Raw genomic sequence first — 13,892 nt, 5'->3', positions numbered from 1 at the left:
CCAAGCCAGGAATCAAACCAGGGCCGCAGCGGTAGAAGGCGAGGAAAGAACTAGTTGGCACACCCGACTCCAAATGTACAAAGTTTTGACAGTTCACATTTACTGCTTAGGTAATCCTTGGATGTACAGAAGCGTAATTAGGACATAATAAAAAATGGCCCACTTTCGTATGGAAATGGTTGTCCAAATGGCAATTTCTTTCTACATTTGAAACGGGCTTGGTTAACAAAGACTCTCTCTCAAAACTACTGCATTTCCAGTGGATCGTATCGCAGATAGCCAAAAAACAGGCACGACGCAAAGCACTGTGGGTAAAATTGTGGTTTGAGCTAGCTGAGCTGAGCCAGCTGGGGGCATGGTACGTACGTCGGACGTATGGTGTTCTATAGCCGCCAAAATTGCGTCGCGTGGTCCCGTCGCCCCGACGCCGCGACGTGATGCCACGACGCGACGCTCGGCTCTGTCCCGTTGTGCCGTCGCGTCGTGCCGTCTACCTGTTTCGTCGTGGCCTGCAGCCGTTGTGTCGTGTAGTCGGATCGTACCGTCGCCCCTTGGAGTACGTCGTGCCGTCGCGTTGTGCCGTCGCTTCGTGCTCTCGCCGTCGTCTCATTACTGGTGGAAATAGGGGGCGCCCTTATAGAGACGGAGTTAAGTTCTATACCAGCAGATACCATTTTTCGTTATCACATCTTGTAGGCCTTATGCGTGCATTCTACCAATTTTGTTTTTGTTTTGTTTTATTTTTTCTTTTGCGATGCGCGAGAGCTCATGAATATTTTGTGATCCCACGGTTTTTTTTTTGTACAATAAGACATGCCATAATCAGGAGAGATCATAGAAATATTTCTATAAATCCCGCATTTGGGACTGGTAGTGTCCAGTTCGGGATATTTCTTTCACAAAAAGCCCCAAATTGCGGGCCTATTTTGGATGGAGGCGGGCGGCTACATTCAGAGCTGAGCGAATAGTTTTACAACTATTTTTGGGGTATCTTCCGGGAAAGACGAAAACAAAACAAAAAGAAAAATCACGTGGCTGACCCCCATAAAATTGAAACGAAAAGTGATCTTCTGGCCATAATCTTGAATTTCCAAAACGGAGGCCAACCGCAAGAGTCAACAGAAGGCGCTATTTCGGTCTGATTTTGCACTGTTTTCTATGGGAGCATATTTGGTGTAGAGCTATCCTAGGTCACGGACGTATATAAAAAATCTGGACTCGCAATGCCCTTGATCAGCTTATAGAGATCATTGAATCCACTAGCAGCCATTTTACCGAGCCGAATACAAAGCTTGCCCAGCAATGCCCGCCTTTGTTCTCCCTGGCGTCAATGGTAGCGAGCCAACCCTCGCATTTGTATGCGGCTCGGTAAAATGGCCGCTGGTTGGCTTCTATTTCATACAAAGGCGTTGCAAGTCCAGGTTTTTTAATATACGTCCGTGCCCTAGGTACGCACATTATTTTTTCCAGGACTTGTGAAATACGCCCTCTATTGGCTTTAGTAATCACCAGCCATTTTTAGAAACAGTAAGGCACGACCACGACACGACGGTGCAACGACACGACGCGATGGCAAGACGCAACCTCACAACGGCACGATACGACGGCAACTCGGACGAGCCGGCACGACGCGACGGCATCAAGAAACAGCACGACGCGATGGCATGACGCGACGCCACGACGGCACGGCCCAGTGCATTAAACCCAGCATAAAAGTAATGAGAAAGTAGGCGACGCCACGATGCGACGGAGCTGTCGTAACTTCGCGTCGTGGCGTTGTATAGATAAAATGGACTCTATAATTTCTTGAAAAAGAAAACTAGAGGCCCAGATTGCTACTTGTGAATATCATAGCTTTTTCCAGTCTTTCTTGTTATTATAATGTTTTAATTTATTCTTTCGGGGGTGGGGATGTCAAACAGTATCTGCCCAAAACTGTTTTATATCATGACAATTTCAGTTCTGCTACACCAGCTGTCTTTCTAAGTTGATCAGATGTATGCAATATGCACACACAATGTGGTAAATTAAATGGTGATAATGAAAAGTTAGAATTAAAATTTGCTGCGATAAGATGAAAGTTGAGTGCTATATTAATAAATGTTTGAGCAGCTTACAAACATGGGAGTACATGTACAACAATCCACTGGCTGTCTTTCGTTGATTTTTGCCTATCATAGATCTTTATGTTAAATTCCAAACTTGAAGAACAGTATAAGTGTGCTGGTGTCACACAGTATTGCAGACATGCATATAAGCCTACAGTCATTTGCAAAAGTTTAGGACCACCCATACAAAGTGATTAATCTGAAGAAAACCAAACTTGAACCGATCAATCATGATGTGTAACTTGAGTATTTTGGTTCAGCTATTTGGCTACATTTCCATGATTTGAACTGTTAACAGTCTAGTATTTAGTAAGCCCTCCTTTATTTTTGATTACTCAGACTGGCTTTTTTTTTTACCCATGCTGCCTTACAGACAATATGTCATACAAGATCTGCCTTTGCAAAAAAAAAGAGTATATAGCACTACACTGCTGTTGTGAAGCATCGTCAGAACGTTTTAAGTAATCATTCAATAAGACAATGTAATGCAGGCCCAGTGACAGAAATACCAATAAAATTCCAGGTGGTCTTAAACTTTTGCAAATGACTGCAGTTGTAAATTAAACAAATAACTAAAAATGTAAACCGTTTTGAAGTGCATGCAAGGTTTGTATTAAAGACTGAAATCATTATCTGTTTACACAATGTGTCTTCTTCCTGTCATTTCTTGAGTATGTTTTGACAGAAAAAAACTGTCGGAAGAGTCTTTCCAGAAAAACAAAATACCAATTTCAGTTTATATTTCCATTCAGTTTTTGGTGAGTCTTGAAAATACACAATATTGTATGCATAGACAATAAGTATACACAGAAGTACAGTTGCAGCAATTCCTGTCCTACGTCTTGAAGGAAAAAAAAGACAGGTAAGCTAAACAATGACTTGGCATGTTATATAAAATGTTCTGAAATGTCTAAATGATGGCCAGATTCACAGATATATCATTGATGATGTTTGTGCATTTGGAGGAAAGACTGCCGCATCCTAGCTCCACAGTTGGTCGCGCACAAAGTCTGTGGAAAGTTTAGTGAATTTTCGTAATTTTTTCGTAAAGTATTTTCTAGAACATTTGACATATGTTTTCAGGTCTAGATTCATGTCATTTCAGGATTTCATCAACAAATGACTTCCATTGAGATCATAACTGATAAAAAAACCTTACAACCAAGCCGTATGCAAAGGAAACAAATTCTGTTTCCATACAGTCGGTGACCGTGGTAGCATGCTATATGGCCGGCCGTCCGTGTCGGAAATACAAGACTTATCACAAAGAGGGCGCTATATACGGAACGGGCACATTTTTGCGGAATTGGACAAAATACCTCTGAATAGAGTTTGGTGACATTTGTCTTTTAAATACCTGCACAAAACTGTTTGGTGTCTTAGGTAACTCGATAATTTCCGAATATTTATGGATGAATACCTTTCCACGAATGTGGGGTTTTGTGCCGCTAGGAGCCTCAGACGATTTCCGTTTGCAACCGGACAATCAACGGTAAAATATTTAATTTGTTACCATTGATGATATAAATGAACACTTTTGTCTCCGGAAATATTGAGTTAGTCTTAGTCTGATTTATTCCTTTAATATATTTACAGATAAACCTCGGATGTGACTACACAAATCATCGTCGCTTATTTCAATAGAGCCTGAAAGAAAAAGGTCACGCAGCGAACCTCTGTAACCCTCGCGCGGTCCTCCCATGGGATTTTATGTTCAGCCGTCCTATCACGTTCGATAATTTTTGGAAGAATAATTCCTTACTGAAACCAACCCATGAAACACTCAAGTTGGAATTTTACCTTTGTCTTCCTCAAGTAATATCTAGGAAAAGTTACATTGGGATATGTAAAAACAAATTTTCGTAACGACCTCTCACGTCCGGCGATATCGTACCTACTTGTCCATGTTCATGCACGTTTGTTTTCACTGCCCGTGCTTCCGTGAGAACGAAATTGTACATCCTTGCAAAGATTTACCTACTTGCAGTCGATGGGTTCCAGATTCCGTTGAGTTGACATCATGCAGTTGTTGTCAGCAAAGGTTAGACAAAAGATTAGAATCTTTCTTAATTTAAGTAGAATATTGCTTTAGGTTTACTACTTATAAATTATAAGACTGTTTAAAATATGTTGATCTGTTCTTATTTCGGACTACCATAAAATTTCAAACCGTAAACATTCAACTGTGTACGGGCTGGCGCATTGCACTGTTCTTCATGCATTTTAGAGCTTTGGAAGTGATGGGTCAATTTTTGGCAGGATACTTCTCTTTTAGGTCAGGTGATTTTTTAGTTTCTATAAATTGATATACTAGCAAATATTTTCCAAAGCCCCTTTTCCGAGTCGGATTTTGATAGAAGTAACTGAACGAAAAAATATTACAAATTCTGAAATCTTTGCACGTTATTTTTCCTGTCCAAGTGTTCCGGAAGCGCGCCATCATGGGTCAACTTTCAGGTTCTATATAGAGGAGGTTCGTAGTTTTAAAGTTGAAAAGAGGCCGATTTTCCTGGCGTTACATTTTTATTTCAAACTAGGCGCGCCGGCAACTTTACGTGTGACGAACAGAAATCAGCTGTTTTTTTGTTTACCACAATTTTACCCACCGACCTTTGCGCACGCATGCGTTGTATAGGGGTGCAGACCACCAATTCAAGTGAGAATTTCTGGCCAGCTCATTAGCGTTAAACGTGCCCCCACAGTATCTTTTGAAAAAGGAGATTGTTTGGCCCCCAAAATGGTGAGATTGTGTAAATCCTTGCCAGGATAAACTCCCTGGGCCTTTGAGCTTTCATATGAGAGCAGAATGGCTAAAAATGGCTGAAAAATGGTCCTAAGTGCCCGAGAAAGTTGAGGGTTGCCACTTGAAAAATAGTTGCAATCAGACTTCGGAAAAATCACTTTTTTGGGGGGGTGATTTTGTTTTGTGGGAATAATTATAATGTAATTGGTTAATTAACCCACAAAAAATTGAAAAGAAATTGAAAGATTAGTGACCAGACAAGAATTTCATTTGTGTTTCAGAAATCTCAGGGATGTTGGTGTGCATGTTATTGGGCCCTGAACAGTGCTGATTTTACATTGTTTTCAATGGGGCTTGAATCAGTGGACTGTGCACTATGCAATCTGTGATTCCATTCGCGGTCACCGTAAAATGAAAAGAGCGCCCTCAATAGTGACAGAAAAAATGGAAAAAAGACATGAGCATAGTCATCTATTTTCAAGATGTATTTTTGCGTTGGGGAGATGTTAATTATATATAACAGGTTTTGCCCTTACCCAACGTATATTATTAATAAGCACTAAGCTATTAGTAAGCTATTAATAAGCATAGTCATCTAGGTACGGATATAACTGCTGCATAAATGAAAAAGTTCAAAGGTCGGTGCTGTCAGAGGACATGTCAGAAAAGAGAAGTTTGAAAGGAAACAATGGTTCGTACCCATGAGATTTTTTTCCTCAATTGTGTTCCATGTACAAATGTTACTTATTAGTCATTCACAAATGGCAAACAGTTTTACCATAAATGTAACGTTCGCCTGAATTTTATAAAATGAAAGCACTCTCCAGTGCCCCAAACAGATTATGACTTTATATCCTTGATTTAATTTCTGTTGTTGCAAAGTATGTTTTTTGCTTTTTTGTGTGTGTGGTGCAGTTCCAACAGATGACACGTCCCCTAAAATGAATTCTTTTGTTTCAACGAATCTCTGGGCTCATGAACGGCAGGTGGATTAATACCTGTAACCATATTGTAAAAGCTCACAGAGTTTATGCCCTCTAAAATAGCTATGAAATCGAATGGTGCACTGAATAGAGAAATACTCATCTGCCTTTTCCAGGCACGAACTACATAAATACTGTCGGTTAGAACCGCTTTTCTATGATGGTTGGTTAGTAGGCCCACTGCCAGTATAATTCCAAATGGCGCCTACCTCTCTCTAGCTTTTGATCATTAAAGTATAGGCTTTGTGTCAAATGTAACGCACCATCGCTACAGTTCAGGTCAGAAATGCTTGACGAGGAATGACACGCGTTTGTATTCGTTCGGGCCTGCTGTACCGCCACACTACCGTTTAAGCTAGTGTCAGCCGTAGCAATTCATATCTACAATTGTACAAACTGACGACGCATAGAAACGTCTTAACCTGTTCATTTAAAACCTATTTATGTTACAGTATCGTGAGTTACCTTGGACCGTGTGTTGACTTCCAATGTTAGAGCCCCACATAACAAAAACCAACATCGGTCAACTCCATAACGATGAAACCTTGTGCTGCGGCAGGAGATACGATCCAGACTTAATGACAAATTGATGGGTTAACTCCCGAGAGCAGCCAAATGGAAAAGATGAAAAAGCAAATGATTTATTGTACCAGGAGACCGTCACAGAATTGCAAATAGAATCTCGCGGTTATAATGAGTTTTTACCCTATTCCAATGCTCGTTTGCCTTAATTGCAATTTTCTCGTTGCCCGCATTTGACCAGAATATAGCGCTAACTGTTCATTAAAATGGTTCCTTTTTCTGTCAAAGCTAAGATGCAGACTCTTTATACATGAAGGGAAAAAGATTTCAGTTGTAGAAATCAAATTTATTCAACAAATACCAACAAAGTGGGCACTTGTCTGATAACATATCTCAGAGCTACGACGATTTCTCAGTGCCAAGAATTTATTGGTTCCGATAAATTATTTAACTGCAAATCTCTGTTAACGAGCCCAAGGAATACATTTAGTCACAAGTCCAGATGGGTTAATTTCACGGAGTCGACGACCAGACAAAGGGACAAAACGTATTCAGTCTTAGATGGGACGATGTGGTACGTGCCCAAAACGTCCGGGAAAGGCTATTCCCTTGCTTTTGTTCCTGAGACTGGCGGAAAAACTTCTGCCCCGGTGTTCTTCATCCATCAAGGAACTGATCAAAATGCCAATCAGAGAGGACTACCAGTAGTCCAGGGGAAGAACTCGGTGTCTCAATTCGAAAGCATACCTTCAAGAGCCAATCAGGGGAAGCGGTAAATGTAATCCCTTCCCCGGGGAAAGCAGGGGAAGCTTGCCATCCGGGCATCAATTACCGGTACCCTTCTTTAAATTAACTTTGTTTAAGAAATGATAGCAACAACATTTCAGAACGATGTTGGCGTCTTCCTGGGGGTGGGAGTGTTCGTTAACGGATGAAAAAAATCTGTGCAATTATTGAAAAAGTCCCTATTTTTCCCCCTCTCCCTATAGACTACAATCCTGGATACGCCTTACTTCCAATTGTCCTCAACAAAACGACATCCGACCACTTTAAGAAGCAATAAACAAGACTATTGCCTGTTTCTGCAGGCAGGCAATGAATTGATATTTTTAGTGCCAGAAGGACCAGGACATTATTACACTGGGAAACCACGTGACACACACACCGCTTATGTGTTCAGAAAAACCCAAAGATGTCCCGTTACATCTAGATATGAAATCAGCAGTCGCATACGCTATTTGTGCCGTTTATATCTTTTTTAAAGAAAATGGCTCAATTTTCTCAAAATTAGCCTTTTCTTCAAAAGCGGTTCTGGGCAAACTTTAAGCAGTCTACGATGAACCCATTTTTTCAAGTTGTAACTGACAACAAATGATCTTATAGTGGTAAGTTTCTGTTTGCTCTTCAAGACTTTTTTGGCATCGATACTTCTTCATAAGTTATCGAATTAAAAACATTTTCATACATCACTGAAAATTGCGTGTACCGGATTAATCTCCGCAAGGCTAGCTTACTGACAGATAGATGCAGGATAACTCCGGACTATATTCTGTACATAGCTATACCCTTGGCCTCGTCAGTTAACAATCTCATACAGCTCTTCCGAGATTGTCATTTCAATATGCTTACTGTGGCAAACTGCATCAGCGACCCGAAGTGAACGAAACCTGATGTTCGCCTCCCGTGAATCTTCCTTTCCCAAGTTCCACGCTGTGTCATAACCAAGAACTGGTTCGGCTGTTTCTCTTTGGTTAATTGTTTTTGAGGATCCTAGCACGAAGCCATTACATGGAGTTCTTATATACTCAAGTTAAAATTTACCAAAGAATATCTCTCTCATAAATGACGTGTACACTCAAGTTATTGATTTTGACCACCAAAACGCACCCCTAATATAGTGTATTCACCTATTTTCCTTGATCACAATGTAGGCCTATGGACCGTTAAAAGCACAACCAATACGGTTACCAGGGAAGAAATCCTGCAAACCGGATAGCCTGTACTCTGCTGTTTCTGCTTTAATTCTACAAACGGGTGGTACTCTATAATTTTGTCTATCCCATCTGTAATAAAATAAAACAAGTAAAAATTAGGTTCTATAATATCTGCTGGTTTCCTGTTTATGATAGTGTAGTATGTCTGCCCCTAAAATCGTCTGTGAGTCATGTCTCTATTTTCAACCTGAACAGTCATTGTTAAATTGCTTCCCTAAATTTCCTACATGTAAATCTCGTAAATTTATGCTAGTCTGCAAATTATCTGAGCATCCAAACCAATTTAATATTGTTAATCTGTTCATGAATCTGGGTGAGATATCTACCGATAAACTGTTTAATTCAACACCTTGTTGTATCACTTGGACAAGATGTATGCCTATGTCTGTTTACAAGTGAATCTATGCGCATGTCTGTTTCGGCCTACATGAGAACTTCATGGAAAAACTAAATGACAAAATCTAAACAGTTCTCTTTTATGCAATTACAAATATCAAGAATAGAATCTGTCATTCGCCTCTATAGCAGGACTCTTCCTAACAATTTCTGGCTTAAAACACGGCTTAAACAACCGTCAAAACGTGTTAAGAGACAATCATTACGGAAAACTTTCACAGACGGGGTCAAAATTAAAACAAGGCTGCCAAAGGTTAATGAATTTTCACAGCATGAACACAAGAAAAGGGCACCATTCACTCTGTCCAGTTGGTAAGCTTGTGAGTTTACACTGATCCACTATTTAATAATGATTCAATGGTTTCAGATTAAAATTAACATGTCGGGTTCTGTTATGTGAATGAGACATGTGAGTTTGATCAAAAACTGTTTTCTTGAGGAAGGTTCAGAGAGATGCAACCCCCAAGGTAGAAAGGAGTATACAGAATCACGCTTCCCGCGTGCAGATACTGTAATAAGGGGTTCAGAGCAATCACCAATTCGGGCTCCGTTACTCTTAAAAGTCTTACATTTTACGCTTTACCTTTAGTTTTCGCCGTTTTCATACTAGTGTTCTGATCTGGACCCATGACAATTCCCAAGACCTCTTACGGCTTCGTAATTGTTTTAAGCTTGGTTAGTTTGCTCATCGAATTTGATTTATTTCCGATAACACATAAGGACCTGGGATGGGTTCGACTGCAACATTGACATCGTTTCATCGGGTGGAGATAAGCATTCTGGAAGAATACGATCCGATGTTTATGAACATCCATATGAGGACTGATACCGGGACCTGAAGGAACTTGCAACAGGTAAATTTTACAAGCACTTTCACATTTGTTTATGTGAAATGTATGAAGTGTGGACATTCCTTTTGTTCTCCTGTGGTTAAGGTAAATGCTCCTTTTCCTCCAACTAGTAGGATAGCTCCTTCGAGCTGGATTTTTGATGTTGATTTCCTGGCCTGTTCCTCTTCATTTTGCCACTGAAAACCTTGACCCCAAAATGCCTCTGAAACTGTTTTCAAAGAGGGGGAAACATTGTGTAGACTTGTACAAGTCCGCACCACGCCACTGGCGTACCCTGCATTATGTGGACTTCTTTTGTGCAGAGGTCCACACTATGTATGACACGCCTGTACATGCGTTTGAAATCCATGAATAATGTGCACCTGCACAGTTTATATTGGAAGCCATAATACGGGGCGCGCACGCTCATAATCCTCCAACTATCTACTGCCCGTGCTCAGCATGCAAATTGCCCGTGGTGCATGGTCTAAAGGCGCCGACGGCCTGCACATATGGTTCTGCACGATGCCATGCCCTTTCAGTGTCGGTGATCGGTGTTTTTTGTTTTGTTTTGTGAGTTTGTGCGGGGGTGGGTGTGAGGGGGTGTGTGTGTTTTTGTTTTTCGCGAAACGCATGCGCATTCTGATCAAAAACAGTTAAACCATGGAGGAAGGAGGGGTTAAACCAACAACTGGCAATTCTCCGTCTGTGCTTTCTGTTAATCTGAAGTGAACTTTCTTCCTTCACCTTTGTGTTCAGAAGGGCCACGTCTGTCGATTGTAGGCTACGCGGTCACATATACAAGTACAGTGCAAGCTTGGTTGGCTTATGTCCTGACGCTGATGCCTGATGCAGCTCTGACCGGTACAATTTCGCAGGTTTCCTCAGTTTTTGAAAAAGAAAGCTATATTTGAGTGTGGCATGACGCTTCCAGTTGGGAGATAGTCGGTAGAGACGCAGACATTAATCCCCTGCACTGTGAAAGACTGCCGTTGTAAAAGCCCCTGTTATGGCAGTACGTAGCGCCACCCTCAGTAATAATCTCTGTCACAGCAGCGACAAACAATCCACTTGCATGTTGCGATCCACCACAGAATGCACGGGTGAGATGCTTGGAGGTGTCCGAAGAGTTTAGTACAGTAAGGCTGGTGTAGAAGCATTCAGTGCTACAGACGGAAGCAATGTCCCCGTCAGACTACGAGGAATACTGCCAGCTCAACCGGCAAGACATCTAACCAGATGGTGGAGATAAATCATTGTGTACCCAGGCTGCACCTTAACACATCAGCATAAGATCGGTATAATGGAAAAGCACAAATCTTGGGTAGATAAGCCATCAAGAGGAAAGCACACGGCTGTGTAACTGCAAGGACAGGATTGAATAGGATTCCTCGTCGGCAGAGTGGTACATCGATCCTTTAACATCACGTTAAACTTTACGCGCCACCAGCTTTGACAATGCAGGAACCACCAAGTATCTTCTGAAGGTTTGGAGAGCTGCTGAGCTAGTCCCCGACGGCATCATCGCCATGGTTTTCTGGACTGTCGATTGGGGCATGATGGTATGCCTTATGCTGACCGTAACTTCGGCCAGAACACCGGGGGTAGGAGTAACCGAGTGCAACGGTAAGTTTTAATGTGCTCTTGATTGAAATTTGCCATCATGTCCACCCCTGAAGTCCATAGACAGGAATAGAAACGCAAAGCTATTTTCACAAAAACTCGAGGATAATAAAATGTGTTAAATGATGTGAAGAAATGTATACTTACGTCTACAGACTCAATACCAATTGAAAACTCTCTGTTATTTTATTTTATTTTAACCCGTTATTGAATTCATTGTTTGTGAAAACCTCGGCTTAGGAACACTACGGTTAAATTCATTGTCCATGCGTTTGTAATGATATTAAATTTCAAGTGTTTTAAAAATCAAACTGCCCCCAAATCCAACCGGATGCTTTCCCAACTTTAATTCCGTGATAACAAACGTCTCCGAGATGATTTTCACCTGTTTGTGCTGATCCCAGGCTTTGAAATAACGTTTCTCACGCAAGAAATGCAAAATCTGTTGATGTATTCAAACCTTCGTTAAAAAACATCTCTTTTCATCTTTCCTATAACACTGAACACTGAGTCTCAGCCGTTGGTAAGGGCTTTCGTGATACGTGGCTGAGTATAATTAGGGAGCCTATACGTAGAATAACTGCACAATACAAATATTGTTATTATATTACTATAATAATTCCAAGCCGTGTGAGGGCAAACGAGTCAGAATACCATATCCAAAAACGTGCACGTGCCTCCCAAGGCTTCAGTGCTATCAACATAATGTGGCTTCGGAAATAAGAACAAATTAAACAATCAACAACCCGAAAACTGGTATTTAAGAATTGGAAGCGCCAACACTATAGTAACGACATCACCAGTTTCCTATGGGTGGAGGCGGGGATTCCTTCACCGATGAAAGAAAGACTGGCTGGAAGAATTATCCGTCCCCCACCCCAAACCTGGATACGCCATGGAACGATTCCAGCGAGCATTTTTAACTTCTGTTGCTCAGGCCCCTGCCTACAGACCTGAAAAAACACAGTAATTGCATGTAATAACCGGAAATCATATCTGCCAATGTACTTTCTGTTTGGATGATTTTTACTCCGTGGGGAATATTCTTACCTTCGCGCGTAGTGGCCGGAGTTCCTTCTCGAGTACGATTTTCCTAAACTCTTGATTCATTATCATTAGTCCAAAAGTATTTGTTTTTGTTTAAAGCAAACGTTCAGTGTTTCGTGCGGTAAACATGGGAGCCAAGGGGAATGTTCGGTATACCCGAGTGTTCGGTATAGCAGTGCTTGGTGTGGCGGCTTTTATCATTCTTGTTACGGACTCAGTTCCCCGTGTTACCGGTATTAGGCCTATTTATCTAGCTCGAAAGGGGAGCGGCAAAACGTTTTCTTAGATACACTTTCTATTTAAATGTACACTCCTCTTCAACGTATGGACACTACCGAGGGGCTGTTGCTGTGACATCATAAAGGGAAGACACGGTTCACTACAGTGAGGCTTTCCTGTTGTAGAATCTGAATCTGCTCGCTGAAAGAAAGTTGCTGGCTGGTTTATTCTCCAATCTAGATCTGCCTATGAGCAAGTGATCCGTTGTCTCATGGAAGACTGCGGTGCCAGTTGTTCACAATATTCTGTACATTTTGTTATGGTCAGGCCAGTATGTAACCTTCGGTCCAGCTGAGAATTTACCCTAAGGTGTGCACTGTGCAGTACACGAAATGCTCTTTTAAATTTACGTTTCGCATTCTGGCCCTGCTTGCCCGTAGAACGTCAATGTACAGTGTATTTTTGGTTCACGGCTCGACGAGAGTAGGTCTGCGCTCCGGACCTCGCTCATGACGCTGTACTAGTTACGGGTTCAGCCAGAGGCTTCGTTTATCAGCTAAACTACCTCCCCCTGTGTCATGACAATTGAGGTTAGTTTATTTTCTGGCGATTTACCGTAAGTGTGATTTTGTTTGTTCTCCAAACAACTGCCAGTTCAATGACATGGGCCGAGTTGGACTTCTGGCGGACTACTGGCTGTAGTTCACAATTTCAGGGTACACTCTGCATAAATACATAATAAAACAAAATGTCTTCTTTCTGCACCACAATTCTCCACAGTGCCGTTTAGGATCACACTCTAGTGCATAATGTCACCTGCGACGTGTGGCTCCATGCTTCAGTGAATTTGTATTTGCGGGCATAGCCGTTTGTCAGTACGGCATATTGCGGGGTTGTGTTACCGCGATGCGTGCATGCTTCGTTTGCGCGAAGGAAATGAGATACATCTGAACGTTGGTGGCAGCACCCCTTCCCCTCAGTTGACACAATGACAAATCACAGGCTGATAAATCTGACCTCATTGCTCTTGACGATTTACTGAATTTACCCTGTTTGCCCACTACCCAGTCATGAACGCTTCAGTGTTGCCACACGCCTCTATACATAGCTCTGGACTGACACGTTTGCGCTATCTGTTTGACAGAGCTTCCGTCATTAAGCTGAGCCAGGCGCGAGTATCATTACCGCTAGGCGCAGTAAAGTCAGATAAGCCCCACCAAGATGACTACAGACCATGACACTCCGTAAGGACGTCCTTTCTGGTTCTCATGTCTTTTTTGGCTTAGAGTAAGTTAGGTAGGTCGAACCGTACAAAAATATATTACATTCGAATTAAAAATAAATAACATGGTGCTCAACATGCATTGTTCTGAACAACCACTTTGGGCGCAAGTTACACGAAATGAAAAAAAGGAACAAAGTTTTCG

The 13,892-nt window shown here is 41.7% G+C and overlaps 1 protein-coding gene across 1 annotated transcript in view; it reads left to right on the top strand.

Annotated features, from left to right (window-relative positions):
• Positions 1 to 10,155: 10,155 nt before the first annotated feature.
• LOC110975366 (uncharacterized) overlaps positions 10,156 to 13,892 on the top strand; it is a 78,113-nt gene continuing 74,376 nt past the window's right edge. Inside the window, exon 1 of the mRNA XM_022227811.2 lies at positions 10,156 to 11,202. Coding sequence (XP_022083503.2) covers positions 11,106 to 11,202 — 97 coding nt within the window. The 5' untranslated portion in view covers positions 10,156 to 11,105. The remainder of the gene's footprint in view (positions 11,203 to 13,892) is intronic.

The sequence above is a fragment of the Acanthaster planci genome, linkage group LG02, assembly GCF_054643075.1.
Source record: "Acanthaster planci isolate LZ-2023a linkage group LG02, COTS_SCS, whole genome shotgun sequence".
NCBI lineage: Eukaryota > Metazoa > Echinodermata > Asteroidea > Valvatida > Acanthasteridae > Acanthaster > Acanthaster planci.
The sequence above is the reverse complement of the archived record's forward strand: the minus strand, read 5'-3'. Positions and strand labels throughout refer to the sequence as shown.